This window comes from Carcharodon carcharias, chromosome 1 (genome assembly GCF_017639515.1).
Source record: "Carcharodon carcharias isolate sCarCar2 chromosome 1, sCarCar2.pri, whole genome shotgun sequence".
Lineage (NCBI taxonomy): Eukaryota > Metazoa > Chordata > Chondrichthyes > Lamniformes > Lamnidae > Carcharodon > Carcharodon carcharias.
The window spans coordinates 167,977,051-167,995,205 of record NC_054467.1 but is presented as its reverse complement, the minus strand read 5'-3'; the positions used below and the strand labels follow the sequence as shown (position 1 = coordinate 167,995,205).

The 18,155-nt window shown below is 45.4% G+C and overlaps 1 protein-coding gene across 1 annotated transcript in view; it reads left to right on the top strand.

Annotated features, from left to right (window-relative positions):
- The first annotated feature begins 3,029 nt into the window (after nucleotides 1-3,029).
- Nucleotides 3,030-18,155, top strand: part of LOC121275632 (protein FAM149A-like) — a 150,987-nt gene continuing 135,861 nt past the window's right edge. Inside the window, exon 1 of the mRNA XM_041183130.1 lies at nucleotides 3,030-3,580. Within this exon, the coding sequence (XP_041039064.1) occupies nucleotides 3,030-3,580 (551 nt within the window). The remainder of the gene's footprint in view (nucleotides 3,581-18,155) is intronic.

The window sequence follows — 18,155 nt, the reverse complement described above, 5'->3', positions numbered from 1 at the left end:
ATATTTTGCCGTCACTTCAAATAAGGGGCAACTTGAATCTAAGCAGCCTGTCAGAAAAGTGACAAGATCGGAGGCAATGGTTTTGCACTCTGCTTGATTTTATTGTCCATTGCTAGATATGAGGGGCTAAATTTTCCTGGCTCTGTGGAGTTGGATTGGAAGCAGTGGGGCCGTGAATCAAATGGGAAACCCTGTTGGGATGGCTCCCCAGTGCTATTCCTGCCTCCAGGTGACTTTCCCAGGGCAGCCAGCCATGGAGGCGAGTAGACAATGAAACCAATTAATGCCCCAATCAAGACCCATTGTTCCCCAGTGCTGCAACTCCCTCAGTTTTGCATGGACCCTCCTGCCATGTCACGCAACTGGCAATGCTGCCGAGGTTGCCTCTTGGTGGGGATTCGTCAGGCCCTGGGTGGCTGAATTAAATGGCAGTATCAGGGGGCTGAAGAACTCACAGGGGTCCAAGAGGTTAATTCTCCACCCCCTCATAGTACTTTGTCATCTTTTTTACAGCTGAAGTAATTCAGCTTTTCACCAAAAAAAGATTGAATTTTTTACATACTATTGTACAATAGAGCTTGACTCCAGAGTGTGAAGCTAAAAGCAGCTTGATTCATTTACAATCAAGCTGTTAAATGAAGACTCCATAATTAAAGAAAGCAAATTATTCCAGCTGCTATTCATCCATCTCATCTTCCATTCTGCCTTTTCTTTGCAGGTGATAGTATTCCTGTCTGAAATGAAATACCCTGAAAGATGAGTAGTTCGTTAGATCAGTTCCATCAGCTAAAGGTCACACAGGAAACCTCCACTTTGTTCTATTTAAAGGCCAGTTATTTTTGTGAAATTGTCAAAGAGAATTAGGCTTTTGGAGAAGTATAAAATCGTTAATTGCAATGCAGTGAATTTATTTTATCAAATAACTTGGTATTTTATATAGTCGATCATTTTTAAAATGATTCTTTCATGGAATGTGGGCACCGCTGGCTAGATCAGTATTTATTGCCCATCTCTAATTGCCCTTGAGAAGGTGGTGGTGAGCCACCTTCTTGAACCACTGCAATCCGTGTCTTGTAGGAATACCACAGTGCTGTTAGGAAGGGAGATCCAGGATTTTGACCCAGCGACGGTGAAGAAACGGTGATATATTTCCAAGTCAGGATGGTATGTGGCTTGGAGGGGAACTTGCAGGTGGTGGTGTTCCCATGCATCTGCTGCCCTTCTAGGTGGTAGAGATAGTGAGTTTGGAAGGTGCTGTCAAAGGAACCTTGGTGAATTGCTGAAGCACATCTTGTAAATGGTACATGCTGCTGATACTATGCGTCAGCGGTGGAGGGAGTGAATGTTGGAAACACTTGTCAGCCCAAGCCTGGATATTGTCCAGGTCTTTCTGCATTTGGACATGGACTGCTTCAGTATCTGGGGAGTTGTGAATGGTGCTGAACAGTGTGCAATCGTCAGTGAACATCCCCACTTCTGACCTTATGATGGAGGGAAGATCATTGATGAAGCAGCAGAAGATGGTTGGGCCAAGGACACTAACCTGACAATGGAGGATCATTTCAGAAGTTGTGAGGGTTTTACTACTTGTACTTCTGAATGATCACATCCAGCATGACACCTCAGAACATCGTGTTCTCAGGAATAGGAGGATCATCTGAGTATTGGTTGTTTTGGGGGGGGGGGGGGCGGTGGAAGAGGGGTGTGGGAGGAGGGGGCTAGCAAATGAACAAATGACCCTGGATCCTTACTATCTTCAGCAGTTACATCAACATTGCCCTTGCTCTTTAATGACCGAGGGTACTTGCAATTAATGCCTGTCGCCTTTACGCCATTAATGCGATAGACACAGGTTTCTTTGATCATTTCAGCAGCTTTAACATTCTGTTCACTTATTTGTATCAGGGTGTCACTCACCTGGTTCTGTGCTGTGAATTTCCTGTTTGCACGCTATTACTGCATTCTGAAAATATTAGATCACTATAAACCAAGTGGAGCTGTTTCACTCTCACCTAATTAAGTCACAAGGGAACTTTGCTGACTGATTTCTGCCTCACAGACTTCTATCAAATGCTCCTCAAGACCTCACAAGTGCAATCTGTATTGCTGCCACCCTGAGACCCTCACCCTACCCAATTGCGATCCCTTCCCCCACCTCCCTTGCAGTCATCTTTCTGGCGGCTGGAGTGGCCCAATATTGGGAGGTCACAATCCGTTGAGCTGCAATGGGATGCCCGCTTGCTGCCCTGTTGCCCACAGCCTGATGTTAATGTGGCTAATGCCTCACGGTCTCCTCCCCTGAGGGTATGGGCAGGCTTGGCCTTCTGAGTGAAAATTGTGGCACAGGAGCTAGAGTCAGTGCAAATTCACTGGAAAGAGAATCAGCAGCAACCAGAGCTTGATAACATGGGAACATATATACATATGTGCTATGCAAGTGCTATATCAATCCTTCATAGCTTCAGAATCAAGAAATCTGTTTCCTTACATGTTAAATAAGAAATAAGAACCACCCCTTCATTATTGGTAACAGACCAACCAGAAGTAAGTGTTTTGTTTTGCATAGCAACCTGTGCTGCTGCTGTCACCTGACAGGCATGCTAGCCAGCCAACTCTGTTTTTGACAGCAATCTTTTGTTCTTGTCCTCTGAAGAGAGTTATTACTTTACAACCAGCCAAGCAAGCAGGAGGGTTGCAGTTATTTCTTCATCTTAATAGCACAGCAGACCAAACAGCAAACTGGCAAACAAGATTGTGTTTGTTTTCTTAAACCATACCATGGGTACAGTGCGGCCTATTGGCAAGAACTGCAGTTTCTGTTCGAAAAAAGAAAAACTTCACAGTCCCTTGGAGACTCTGTAAAATCTACAAGACTGATTTCTGAAGAAACTGGTCTTTTATTTTTTTTCTATTGCAACTGATGGGAAGGTCAGATTGCATCAAATTTCTTCAACTAAAAACTGCAGGGTTCCTGTTACTTGGAGTCCTGCGACCGAAGCTGGCTTGCTTTAGTTTTCTTTAACAAAAAAATGAAGCTTGCAGTGTTGGACTTGGGAACCATATTTGCAAAGATTTTCAAGACTTCTGCTTCTCCGGTTGTCCCTCCAGCTAACTCCCCAAATAGCGGACCTTCAACCTCACCTTATGGACCATCACTGATATCAATACCTTCATCTAAAGCAACACCTCTCACTTCTTCCTTGTTCAATGTCTCAGGAAAAGCCTCTGTATTTTCTGGAACTGCCTCTGCTCCCGGTAGCCCTGCCACTGTTAAAAACAGTAGCACCTCTCTTCTAGCCTTGGCTAGTGCCACTAAATCAACCGGGCTGAGTATTGGTGCTGCAAATCAGTTAGCAGTCCGGCCAGCTCCAAACTCCAGTCTGGTCAGTTTAAATACAATGAAAACCATGCAGGCTCAGACTGGATCAAACAACAGTATCGCATCTGGTTCGGGAAGGTCCTCGGTATACGTTGCAGATAGCGTTACATGGAACTCGCCTAACAAGCAACAATTCACTTTGCCTGACATCGGTGAGGAATGGCTCACAGATACCGATTCAGTAGAAAGTAACAATGAAAAGTAAGGAGTTTGAATTCTATTCGGGCAGGGGATTTGGAAGGCGGGGAGGGAGAGACGCGCTGTGGATTTACTTTTTAAACGCAGGTTTGTTTTTATTAAGTCTGCAAAGGTTGTTTAACAGCTGCCCCGCCTTAAAACTAATCTTGATTCATTGGAGTTAATCCCTGGTCTTTGTTATCCTGTGATCCCTGATGAGAAGTGTTTATTTTTATATAATAACAACAACTTGCATATATATTGCACCTTTAATATAGTAAAATGTTCCAAGATGCTTCACAGGAGTGTTACCAAACAAAATTTGATACTGAGCTACGTAAGGACAGAAAAACAAAAGCTTGACCAAAGATGTAGGTTGTAAGGATGATCTTAAAGAAGGAGAGAAGCAGAAAGGTTTATGAAGGGAATTTCAGAGCTTAGGGCCTAGGCACCTGAAGGCACGGTCACCAGTCGTAGAGCAATGAAATTTGGGAATATGCTGGTGGCCAGGACTAGAGGAGCACAGATATCTGGGAGGGTTGTGAGGCTAGAAGAGGTCGCAGAGATGGGGAGGGAATTAAAGCCATGGAGGGGTTTGAAAAGAAGGATGTGAACTTAAAAATCAAGACATTGTTTAACTGGAAGCTAATGTAGGTCTGTGTGCATAGGGGTGACAGTTGAACATGACTTGGTGTGACAGATGGGCAGCAGGGTTTTGGATAACCTCATGTTTACAAGGAAGAGAGCGTGGGAGGATAGGGGGGGGCACCAGGAGTGTGTTGAATTGGTCAAGCCTAAAAATAATAACGGCCTGGATAAGGATTTTGGCAGCAGTTGAGCAGGGGTGGAGTCAGATGACGCTCTTGAGGTGAATAGGCAATCTTAGTGATTGCATGGATATGTGGTCGGAAGCTCATCCCGGGCTCAAATATGACACCAAGGTTGTGAACAGTTTGGATCAGCCTCAAAACAGTTGCCAGAATGAGGGATGGAGTTGGTGGCTAGGAAATGGAGTTTCTTGTGGGGACTGAAGTCAATTGTAGTGTGGTTACTGCATAGAATGAGGCCATTCGGCCCATCATGTCTGTATCACTCTGCAACAGCAACTCAGCTAGGCTCACTACCACTTCTCAAGGGCAATTAGGGATGGGCAGCAAATGCTGGCCTAGTCAGAGACACCTGCATCCCATGAACAAACTTTAAAAAGTCCCATTCCTCTGTCTTTACCGCATAGCCCTCCAAATTTATTTCTCTTCAAATAACTATCCAATTTCCTTTCTCAAGCCACGATTGAATCCATTCCCCACATTGTCAGGCAGTGTAATCCAGTTCCTAACTATGTGCTGCATAGAAACCTTCTTCCTCATTTCATCTTTGGTTCTTTTATCATTTACCTTAAATCTGTATCCTCTGTGTCACAACCCTTCCACCAATGCAACAGTTTCTCTCTACTCTATCCAGAGCCCTCATGATTTTGAACACCTTTCTCAAATTTCCTCTCAAATTTCTCTTCTCCAAAGCAAACAGCCCCAGCTTCTCAAATCTATCCATTGGATGGAAGTTCCTCATCCCTGGAACTATTATAAATCTTTCTGCACCCTCTCTAATGGCTTCACATCCTTCCTAAAGTATGGTACCTAGAATTGGACAAAATACTGCAGCTGAGGCCAAACCAATGCTTTATAAAGGTTCAACATAACCTCCTTGCTTTTGTACTCTATGCCTCTATTTATAAAGGCCAGTATCCTATGTGCCTTATTAACCACTTTCTTAACCTTACTTGCCACCTTCAGTCATTTGTACACATATGCTCCCAGGTCCCTCTGTGCTACTTTAGAATTGATTTTATATTGCCTCTCCTTGCTCTTCCTTCCAAAATGTAACACTTCACACTTTTCTGTATTAAGTTTCATCTGCCTGCCCATTCCACCGGCCTGTCAATGTCCTATTGTGATTCATCTCTATCCTCCTCACAGTTCACAGTTCCTCTAAGTTTTGTATCATCTGCAAATTTTGGAATTGAGCCCTACACACCTAAGTCTAGTCCATTAATATATGCTAAGAAAAGCAGTGGTCCTAATACTGATCCTTGGGGAGTCATACTGTATACCTTCCTTCAATCTGAAAAGCAAATATTCACCACTACTCTCTGTTTCAATGGTTTTGATCTTGCCAATATTAAGTTGGAGGAATTTTTTTCTCATCTAGTACTGGATGTTGGACAGACAGTCTTATAGTTTTGAGACAGTGGAGGGATCTAGAGAGGTAATGATGAGGTAGAACTGGGTATCACCAGTTTATACGTGGAAACTGACTTTGTGATTTTAGATGCTGTCGCTGAGGGGCAGCACGTGGATGAAAAATAGGTGGGGGCCAAGGATAGATCCTTGGGGAACACCAGAGGTAATGGTCCAGGAGCAGGAAGAGAAGGTGATTTACTGGCTATGATTAAATAGATAAGAAGTAGTAAGTTTGCAGACGATACTAAGGTTGGAGGAGTTGCAGATAGTGAAGAGGATTGTCAAAGGATACAACGGGATATAGATCGGTTGGAGACTTGGGTGGAGAAATGGCAGATAGAGTTTAATCCGGACAAATGCGAGCTAATGCATTTTGGAAGGTCTAATACAGGTAGGAATTATACAGTAAATGGCAGAACCCTTAAGTGCATCGACGGGCAGAGGGATCTGGGTGTGCAGGTCCACAGGTCACTGAAAGTGGCAATGCAGGTGGATAAGGTAGTCAGGAAGGCATATGGCATGCTTGCCTTCATCAGCAGGGGTATTGAGTATAAAAGCTGGGAAGTCATGCTGCAGCTGTATAGAACCTTGGTTAGGCCACACTTGGAATATTGCATGCGATTCTAGTCGCCACATTACCAGAAGGATATGAAGATAAGCTATTCTTCCACATCCTTCTCAACCCATCTGTAGCTTTTGACATGGTTAACCTCCAACGCCTCTCCACCATCATCCATCTGGATGGGACTTCACTCACTTGGTTTCATCCTTACATATAATATGGAGGCATTGGAGAGAGTGCAGAGGAGGATTACCAGGATGCTGCCTGGTCTGGAGGTTATTAGCTATGAGGAGAGTTGGAGAAACTTGGATTGTTCTCACTAGAGTGATGGAGATTGAGGGGTGACTTGATAGAAGTTTACAAAATTATCAGTGGCATGGACAGAGTAGATAGTCAGAAGCTTTTTCCCAGGGTGGAAGAGTCAATTACCAGGGGACATAGACTTAAGGTGAAAGGAGAAAACTTTAAAGGAGATGTGCGGGGCAAGTTTTTTACGCAGACGGTAGTGAGTGTCTGGAATTCGCTGCCAGAGGAGGTGGTGGAAGCAGGTATGATAGTGGTGTTTAAGAGGCAGCTTGACAAATACATGAATAGGATGGGAATAGAGGGATACGGACTCCGGAAATGCAAAATGTTTTAGTTTGACAGGCAATATGATCGGCGCAGGCTTGGAGGGCCGAAGGGCCTGTTCCTGTGCTGTACTTTTCTTTGTAAGAATGAAATCAAGTGAGTGAAGTCCCATCCAGATGGATGACGGTGGAGAGGCGTTGGAGGTTAACAATGTCAAAAGCTACAGATGGGTTGAGAAGGATGTGGAGGGATAGTTTATCTTCATCACAGTCACACAGAATGCCATTTGTGACTTTGATAAGAGCCATTTTGGTTCTGTGGCAGGGGCGGAAACATGGGCCAGGATTTTCCAGTGGTTGGGTGGGCTCGGCAGGTGGGCCCAGGAGTGGCCGGGAAGCTGCCCGCCACCTGCGATTGGGCTCCGACTTCAATTTTACGCTGGTTGGCCAATTAATGGCCAGCCAGCATGAAAAGCACGCTGCAGCACTGCTGGGGTGGGGGCAGGAGGAGTGTGAGTGCTGAAGTTCACGCATGAGCTTGGATGTTTGCAGTAAAAGCTCCCTGAGGCAGCTCGCTGCTCAGGGAGCTGAAGATTTTCAAAATAAAAAAATTAAAAACTTAAGCAATGTTAAAAACATGTCCCCTCATGTGACCCATGTTATAAATGAAATTTAAAAATTTTATTTAATTTGTATTTGCAGTTGGAAACCTCATACCGCTCGTGGATGAGGTTTCCTAAAAGATCCAAAGGCCACTTGGCCTTTTTGCCTGCCCACCAACCGTAAGGTTGGATGCACGGCAAAAGATTTCATTCAATTATTACTTTATTGGCCTTAATAGGCCTGTTAATCATCAGTGAGCATACAGCCGACTCCCACACGCGTCTGCTGACCAAAATATTGCGCGAGTGCACAATGACATAGGGAGGCTCGTCTGGCATCATCGCGTGTCATTTTACACTCATTCGGGTCGGGCTTGCCATGATTGGGGGGATTCAGCCATGATGTTTGAGGGACGATAGGCATGGATTTGGGAGAGTACAATGCGTTCAAGGACTTTGTACATTTTGATATCGAGATCAATACTGCTGTCTCCATTTTCATGGGATGGTGGACTGAATGTGTGGAATTGGCTGAGTGACAGGAAAGCTAGAGCAGTGGTTAATGGATGTTTTTTGTACTAAAGAAATGTTTGTAGTGGAGTTCCTCAAGGGTTGATGCTTGTTCTATCTGATATATTAATGACTTAGACCTTGGTGTATCGGGCACAATTTCAAAATTTGCGAATGATATGAAACTTGGGGCAGAATCTTGCCTTTGTTGGGCGGGCTCAGTGGGGGTGGGCGGGACAGCCAGGAAGCTGCCCACGATTGGGACCAGAAGACCAATTCAGGCCCGTCGAGCGTGAAACATGAGTGCCAGCGCTCAGCGCTGTTTGAGATAAAGAGCTGCCTCAGGGAGATGAAGAGTTATAAAAAATAAAGAGATTAAAAATATAATAAAACATATCCCCTCATGTGACAGAGTCACATGAGCAGGGGCATATTATTAATTAAATTTCAAAATTTAAGGTTGAACGGGCAGTGATAAATTTAACTTAATTGATAATTTTATGGCCTTAACAGGGCTTTTAATTGACAGCAGGCCCGCCGACCAAAATTTCGTGCAACTGCGCATTGACGTCAGGACACTCACACGACATCATCACCTGTCATTTCACGCTTTTGCGGGTCAGACAGGCGCCTGCGCGCCGAGCTAAAAATTTTGCCCTATGTAGCATTGTGAACTGTGAAGAGGAGAATGTGGAGCTTTAAAAGGACAAAGACAAGTTGGTGGCATGGGCAGACAAGTGGCAGATGAAATTTAATGCCAATAAATGTGAAGTGATTCATTTTGGTGGGAAGAACATGAAGAGACAATGTAAAATAACGGATTCAATTCTAAAGGGGGTGCAGGAATAAAAGGACCTGGATGTATGTGCGCATAACTCATTAAAGGTGGTGGAATAGGTTGAGAAAACAGTTCATAAAGCATACAGTGTCTTAGGCTTTATTAATAGGGGCACAGAATAAAAGAGCAAGGAGGTTATGATAAATGTGTATAAAACACTGGTTTGGCCTCAGCTGGAGTATTGCATTCAGGTCTGGGCACCACACTTTAGCAAAGTTGCAAAGGCATTAGATACAGTGCAGAAAAGATTCACAAGAATTGCTCCAGAGATGAGGACATTAAGTTACATAGATTGGAGAAGCTGGGACTGTCTTCCTTGGAGAGAAGGTTGAGAGGAGTTTTGGTGGAGGTATTCAAAATCATGTGAGGCCTGCTGTTGAATATAGCGTACAAGTATTTGGGGTGGGGGTGTTGGTGGGCGAGGGAAGTGGCCACACATAAAGTCACCACTCCTTTGCAACTGAGACTGTTCAGGTGCAGCCACATTGATATGATTGGAGTCAGGCTTCTAGCTTATCAGCCCATTCAAGCAATGCAGAGGCATCAAAGTGCTACCAAGTGCTCTAAAGCTTTGCAGTGTGGGTTAGAAGAATGTCTGCACCTGAGCTGACAGGACAGCATGCAGCCCAGTGGGCAAAGTTACCACCAATTGATCAGGTGGAGTGAGGCGGAGGTGGGTGGGGTTTCAGGCAGCCATGCAGCGCACTAACCTCTGGCCTTTCAAGTGGTGGCCAGCATTCTCTGGGAATCATTAAAGGGCCTTCACACTTAACCAGGACATGTTCTTAGTACACCCTTGCTGACCACGCGTCTGTCTCTTCCATCCTACACGAGTAGTACATCAGGATCATGGAGCCTGGTGAACTAGCTGTATGCTTCATAGAGAGTGAAGACGGTGGAGGACAGAGTGACTGAGGCTCCTGGCTGTGCAGAAGCAGGAGCAGCAACCTCAGGAAGAAGGAGTGGTTGGGGCTCCCGCACATGCTGCTGAAGGGCTACAGTGAGCCATTGCTGGTTGGTGTCTAGCGACACCCAGGGTCTATAGATGCCACCTGTCATTCCTGCAGATGACCAAGAACCAGTGTCGCCAAAGACTGCACATGCCTAGGGAACTGGTCACTCACGTCTGCTAGTTACTGTAGGATTTGGTGCCATGGGGACATGGAGGGCATCCACAGCCAGTGGCTGTGAAAGTGACCGTGCCACTTAATTTTTACACCAGTGGCTCCTTTCAGGGCTCCACAAGTGACCTCTGTGGATATCACAAGCCTCCACCCACAAATGCATCCATGAGGTCACAGATGCCAACTTTGCAAGGACACACACTTTGTGCATTTTGCCTGGGACCAGGACACAAGAGTGTTTGGATTTGCCCAGATCTTGGGTTTTCCACAGGTGCAGGGTGCGATCAACTGCACTCATTTGGTACTCAAATCTCCATCGCAACACACGGTCAACTACATCAACTGCAAGGAGTTCCATTGGCTGAATGTGAGGCTGGTGTGTGACCACCACAAACACATCCTGCAGGTGTGCGCATGGTTCCCAGGGAGTGTTTCCATAGAGTGCCTACATTCTCAGTTAATCACAGATCCCTGGAGTCTTCCAGGGTTCATAGAGGCTGCAGGGATGGCTCCTCGGGAACAAGGGCTATCCACAGAGGCTGTGGCTGATGACACCCGTGCAGCGGCCTCAGACTGCAGCAGAGCGACGTTATAATGAGGTTCATGCAGCAACTTGCAACTTGGTGCAGCAGACTATTGGGATGCTGAAGATACGGTTCTGATGCCTGGGCCGGTCTGGTTGAGCTCTGTAATATAGTCCACAGAGGGTGTCATGCATCGTCATCGTCTGCTTACAACCTGGTGCTGCAATGGGGCAATGAGCTGACTGTGGAGGAGATGGAGGAGCTGGAGGTCTCCTCCAATGAGGAAGATGCCGACAGGGATGAGTTGAGGGGGTCCACGGAGGGGACAATGATGGGGATGAAGCCCTCTCACTGCCTAGATGAGGCAGGCACACTCGGGAGGCCCTCATAGCTCCTAGATTTGTGGAGGATGATGGTGACATGCAGTGAGGTGACTCCTTAGATCCTCACGGCACATTTGTGAGCGTTTGACTCCAGTCTGACTTATGGAAGCGCGAATACCCTCTGTGAGAATGCTCCTGTCATGGAGATGCAGTGGAGGCTCTAATAGTCATTCGATCACAGGAGGATGATGATGACATGCAGTGAGGACACTCCATAGATCTTCACATAGCCTCTGAGAATGTCTGACCTCTGTCTGGCTGAGGACAACTTACTTGTGTTCTGTAAACAGGCTCATATCATAGAGATGCAGCCATAAAACATTAGATGCATCTGATCCTTTATCTGCCTTCAGCACAGCATCACTGGTCACAGATGCTAAAGAGATGGGGGGCAGCCCCACCTTAAAGGTGCTGAGAGCACACAGAGAGAATGGTGGAACTCTGTGATGCCTGCCCACTACATTCTGGCAGCAATGACCAGCACTGTCGAGGTGCAGGCATCAGTAATGTTTCCAGTGAGTGTGAGGCTGGACCATCACTGTGGTCTAAAGGCTGCACAAAGCACAGAGAAGAGGCCCTGGACTGAGACACCTGCCTTTATCTTGTGCAGAAAGCTTTTCACATCTGAGTGACAAGAACACTGCTCATCAGAACAAGGAGCCATAGACAGGGAGACAGTCTTGGGGGTTTATTGACAATAGTGAACATTATGTACAAGTGATTAACACCCATGCCCAGGCTGTGCAACTAGTTCTTAACTTTCCTAACCCTGCCGCTACGTCTTGGTGCTCCCTGGACATCCACAGCGGAGGTGGAGGCAGCCTGCTGACTGTGATGCCCTGTCTGTGATGACTTTAGTGGGTGTCCTCTGAAGGGCCGAGACATGGAGGGCCCCAGCCTGCTTTTGGGGTCCCACTGTGTGACAGTGGCACCCTCCTCGGCCTGTGAAGCTGGAGCAGGTGAGGGCACAGGAAGAGGGGAATCGGATGGGCCGGCACTCCCAGAGTCACTGGATGGATGGCCCTGGAGTGTGCACCTGCTGATCCCCCTCCCTATCGGTATGTGAGGGCCCCAGGCTGACACCTTGAGTAGAAGGGGTAGCCGGAGTGAGATTGAGCTGCCTGGCACACCCCTCTCGCGCATATACTGTTGGAGGCTAACTCTGGCACCAGTGATGGAGTTGAGCCCGTGCAGCAGTGCAGGAGCAATGTCCTGGACCAAGGTCTCATGTTAGTTGCCATCCTACCATTGTTGACCTTGGTGCATTGGCATGCTGGCACTATTACCTCAGCCTGAAGGTGGATGGACTCCTCCATTGTGCTTTTCAATCTGAGGAATGCAGCGGGCACCCCTTCCTGATGTTCTCTAGCTTGCTTTTGCAGCTCCAGCAACTGTGACATGGCTGAGTCCAGCTGCTCATCATCTGACTCAGATTCAGCAAACTTCTGGCCTCCAGCAGTCATTGGAACACCTGGGAAGTCCCTGCTGCCGCCTGCTTTGGATCAGACAGTGTGATGTGCTCACCAGATTGTGATCCCGAGGCTACTCTAAAGCTACACACCGAGGTACTGTGGAGGGTGTGGGTGAGCCCTCTGATGGGACTTCAAGGATGGTGCCTTCAGATTCCTCTTCAGAGGTTTCTTCGGAGCTTGATTGGAGGCCCTGGGCTATGGACTCTTGTCGGCTGTTTCCCAGATGTGCCTGCGGGAACAAGGGGAGATAATTAATGCATGGCAGTGGCCTGTGAAAGAGGACACATCACTCACAGCATGGTTGTCTGATGGATGTTGCACTGCTGGATCCTCACGTGGTAGAGCACCGCTGACCTCACCATCTGTACAGGACCGGTACAGATTATCACTGGCCAGCTGGATGGCTGTTTTTAAAGTTGATGAGGACCTTGATTTCAGTCATTCCTCCACTAGTCTGCGACCTCTCCCTCTTGTGTGCCAGCTTGTCCTACATGAATAGAGTTGGAGAGAGTGTGAGCGGGATGCCTGCCAGGACAGATGATAAGTATGCTTGGCCTGTGTGGGTGGTGAGTGGTCCCATGGATGGGATGAGGACAATGACGGTGATTGTGAGAGAGTGAATAGTGATGTCCTTTGAACTGGCAGTGACTGAGACCCCTGTGGTTGTGTGATGGGTTTGTGAGTGTATGAGTTGAGAGTAATGAGAAGAGTGACTTACCCTGGCGGAACGGAGGAGCCCATTCATCCTCTTGTGGCACTGAGTGGCTGTCCTCTTTTGAAGGCCATTGGCGCTGACCACCACTGCCACCGCCTCCCAGGCCAGATTAGTGAGGTTGCTGCCCATTGTGCGGCCAGAGTGGGGGTAGAGGACATCCCGGTGGGACTCCACCCAACCAAAAGGCATTCCAGTGACATGCTGCTGAACCTGGGGGCTGCAGTCTTTTTGCCTTTCAGGACCATGTCTTCTTTGCAGCAGTCCTGGGTTGGAAGCACTGAGATGTGAGCTTGCAGCTGCACGTTAAATATGGTGCCCCGCGTGATGAAGTGGAGAGGTGATGGTGGGTGGGCGAATGAGAACCTGCCTGCCATGGAAATAGCATGTTTCCCAGAAGTGCATAAATAATGTGGCGGGTTTGGGATGATATGGAGTAAAAACCCGCCATTGTAGCCGGCGGGTAAAGCATTGTTTTACCTGCCCGCTACCACTTCGCAAATCTGGGACGATTCTGCCCATTGTCTTCAGTCCTCACTACAAACTCTGTCACTAACCCACTGACCTCACCCTCTTCTTAGCATCTGTCTGGGTCTAAACCAGACTGTTCACTATTTTGTTGTTATATTTGATATCAAATTAAGCTTCTGACCTCATATCTGCACTATAACCGCCTATTTCTATTTTGATAATATATCTGACTCCATTCCTCCTCATCTCATGTGCTGCTGAAACACTCATCCATGTTTTTGTTACCTCTAGACTAGAGTATTCCAGCACCCTCTTGACTGGTCTCCCACATTCTACCTTCTGTAAACTTGGGGTCATCCAAAACTCTGCAACTGTGCCCTAACTTTCACTAAGTTTGTTCATCCATTACCCTGTGCTTACTGGCATACAAAGCTTAAGCAAAGTGGAATAAACAGTGCTTACAATTCTCATCCTTATTTACAAATTGCTTCAGGGCCTCACTTCTCCATATCTCTGTAACTCCCTCCAGATCCACAACCTATTTACAATCTACATCAATGATTTGGTTGAAGGGACCAAATGTACGGTAGCTAAATTTGCCGAAGACACCAAGATAAGTAGGAAAGTAAGTTATCAAGAGGAGGTAGAGAGTCTGCAAAGGGCTATAGACAGGTTAAGTGAGTGGGCAAAAAATTGGCAGATGGAGTATAATATAGGAAAATGTGAACTTGTCCACTTTGACAGAAAGAATAGAAAAGCAATATACTATTTAAATGGAGAGAAAGATTGCAGAACTCAGTGGTACAGAGGGATCTGGGTGTCCTGGCACATGAATCACAAAAAGCTAGTATGTAGATATAGCAAGTGATTAAGAAGGCAAATGGAATGTTGGCGTTTATTGCAAGGGGAATGGAACATTAAAGTAGGGAAGTTTTACTGCTGGTGTACAGGGCCTTGGTGAGAGCACATCTGGAATACTGTGTACAGTTTGGGTCTCCTTATTTGAAAAACTTTGTAATTGCGTTAGAAGCAGTTCTGAAAAGGTTCACTTGACTCACTCCTGGGATGAGGAGCTTATCTCATGAAAATAGGTTGAACGGGTTGGGCCTATACACATTGGAGTTTAGAAGAATGAGAGGTGATCTTATTGAATCATATGGGCCAGGATTTTACGGTGCCACTGTGGCGTGTCTCTCCTTTGGTGGATGTGGTGAGCCAATTAAATCTCCATTCAGTTCGGCAGGACTATAATATCCCGCCGGGCGGGAGGGGCAGTAAAATCCTGGCCATAAGATCCTGAGGAGGTTTGCTAGGGTAGATAGAAGGAGGATGTTTCCACTTGTGGGAGAGACAAGAACCAGGGGATACAGTTTAAAAATAAAGGGCCTACCTTTCAAGACAGAGATGAAGAGAAATTTCTTTTCTCAAACGGTCATTAGCACGTGGAATTCTCTTCCCCAGAAAGCAGTGAAAGCTGGATCATTGAATTTATTCAAGGCAGAATTAGATAGATTTTTGATAGACAAGGGAGTCAAGGGTTATGGGGTACAGACAACAAAGTGGAGTTGAGACCACGACCAGTTCGGCCATGATCTTATCGAACGGCTGAGCTGGTTCAAAGGGCTGAATAGCCTACTCTGGCCCCTAGAATCCTCCAAGACATGCATCCAATTTTGACCTCTTGATTGATAATCCCTGATTTTAATCACTCTACCATTGGTGGCCGTGCCTTCAGCTGCCAAAGTCCTATGCTCTGGAATTATCTCCCTAAACCTCTTTGCTTCTCTTCTCTCTTCCTTCCTTTAAAACACCCCTTAAAGTCTACCTCTTTGACCAAACTTTGGCCATTGGCCCCATTATCTCCTTATGTGGCTCAGTGTCAAAAATTGTTTGGTAATGCTCCTATGTTAAAAAAGCTAAATTAATACAAGTCTTTCACTTTCTTGAAAATGAAATACACAGTGGTGACAGTTGAGCAGAACGCACAAATGACTGATTGCCACAATCCACTGAAAAATGTGTCAATCAGGAACCTGGAAGTAAAGTCATCTTTGAATATTGTCCTCATTCAGTGACTCTGTAGAGCTCCACGGTTCATCTTGCAAAAAAAAAACGTGCACCCTGTATTCCTCCCAAGACATAAAATTGATTTGGAATAAACAGTGCTGTTTTATGTTCCACAATTTGTAGATGTTTTAAATACAAACTTTTATGCAGGTCATACTTTAGATAAAGTGTCACAATAGGAAAACGGCTCACAAGTTGAGAAACGCTTTCAAAGTGTAGGAAACCTCAGACAATTCAGACGTGGCCACTTGGAAAGAAATTAATTAAAATGGCAAACCAAGCCAATCTTTATTTGGTATAACATTTCTTCTTTGAAATGAAATATATAATACCCTGCCATTCAAGGACCCGAAAACTTGAGCTCAGGGTTAAGACTGAAGTTTTCAATATTTAATTGTCTCACTCCAATTTAAGCTCAGAGTGCAAGTAACTAATTAAAAAACTGTTAAAACAAGAACAGCTGGGTATAAGTTTTCATTTTGAATCTGGAAGATCTAGTTCCTTCTTCTTGACTTTAATATTTACTGCCTTTTATTCTATTCACTGCCTATTTTATTGTGTCTCTCAGAGCACTGATATTATCTATGGCGCTATTGCAATTGGAATGAGTGATGTGTTTCAATTTGTAAAATTAAATATGATATTTTGAGAAGATGACTAATTTCCCTTAGTGACTGAAAGGGGAAAGAATGTCTTAGCCTATTTCGTGAATATTCATCAGGTAGTAGAAACAGAAGATACTCCATGTGTAACTGGAGCATGAACTTTATCTCAAGAGTCTCAGCCATTGAGGTCATTGTGCTGTTTACAATATCTGTACCTTCCATTGCAGTATTAGCATTGATAAAAGATCATTTTCTTGCTTCACACTACCATTGAGGAGTCTCAGCCACCAGGAGCACATGTGAAAAATTTGGGCCTGCTGCATAAGATTTTCCAATCATATATTTAAAAAGGTGGAAAATCATGCTCAGCTGGCACCTGAATTTTCAGTATGCCCTTCGAAGGGGGAGATTCATATTGTGATGCCAGCGTACAAGAGTAGATTCTTGTTTTTAGTGCCTAGTTGTAAAGTCTTGAGTTCTCACAGAGCAATCTGTTTGTAAGGCTCTGCTAGATGTCTGCTGAAGTTTCAAAACCTTTAGTCAATGAAGGCTCGAACCACAACTTCTCATCATGTCACCTCTCAGCCACTTTTAACCAGAGTGTGTTATAAGCAGAGTAAAAAATACAGTTCACTGTAGGCATTATCATATCACAACTAGTGAAGACTCATAGTTTACAATCTGTCTGTCACAGTTTTTAAGTTCGCTCTCATTAATTAGCATGAAAATTTGATGTAGGGATTTCTCAGGATTCTTACTTTGTGGCACTTATGTGACAGTTTCTGTTTTTTTAACTTTCTTGTGGCTACTCTAAGTGAAACTGCTCATTTACTGCCAATTAATGTCCAACTGCAGCACCTTTGTGAATGGGATTGTGACCACTAAAATTGGAGTGAGATTGCCCAGACTCATTTACAGCCAACGGAGGGAGCAGAGCTCACCCTTACTATTTCAAGAATCCTTTGGTTACAGAGGGAATAGTTTATAGTGATTCTACGGTATGAGTGGGGCTTAACAATGTGCAAAAGCCCTAAAGTACTGTGGTACATAGTGTTGACACAATCATGTCACATGAAGCATGGTTTAGTTAGTAGCACTCTTGTAACTGAGTCAGAAGGTTGTGGCTTCTAAGCTGCACTCAAGTCCTACATTGTTGAAGCGCCACTTTGACATGATGTTAAACTGAGGTCCTAGCTGCTGATCCAGGTAGACATTAAAAATCCCATACAAAACAAAAACAAAAATACCTGGAAAAACTCAGCAGGTCTGACAGCATCTGCGGAGAGGAATACAGTTAACGTTTTGAGTCCGTATGACTCTTCAACAGAACTAAGGAAAAATAGAAAAGAGGTGAAATATAAGCTACTTTAAAGGGGTGGGGGTGTGGGGGGGCGTGGGACAGGTAGAGCTGGATAGAGGACCAGTGATAGGTGGAGATAACCAAAAGATGTCATAGACAAAAGGACAAAGAGGTGTTGAAGCTGGTGATATTATCTAAGGAATGTACTAATAAAGGTACAGATAGCCCTAGTGGGGGTGGGGTGGGGGCAAGGGATCGAAATAGGCTAAAAGGCAGAGATAAAACAATGGATGGAAATACATTTAAAAATAATGAAAATAGGTGGGAAAAGAAAACTCTATATAAATTATAGGAAAAAGGGGGCATCCGAAAGGGGGTGGGGATGGAGGAGAGAGTTCATGATCTAAAATTGTTGAACTCAATATTCAGTCCGAAGGCTGTAAAGTGCCTAGTCGGAAGATGAGGTGCTGTTCCTCCAGTCTGCATTGAGCTTCACTGGAACAATGCAGCAGGCCAAGGACGGACATGTGGGCATGAGAGCAGGGTGGAGTGTTGAAATGGCAAGCGACAGGGAGGTCTGGGTCATGCTTGCGGACAGACCGAAGGTGTTCCGCAAAGCA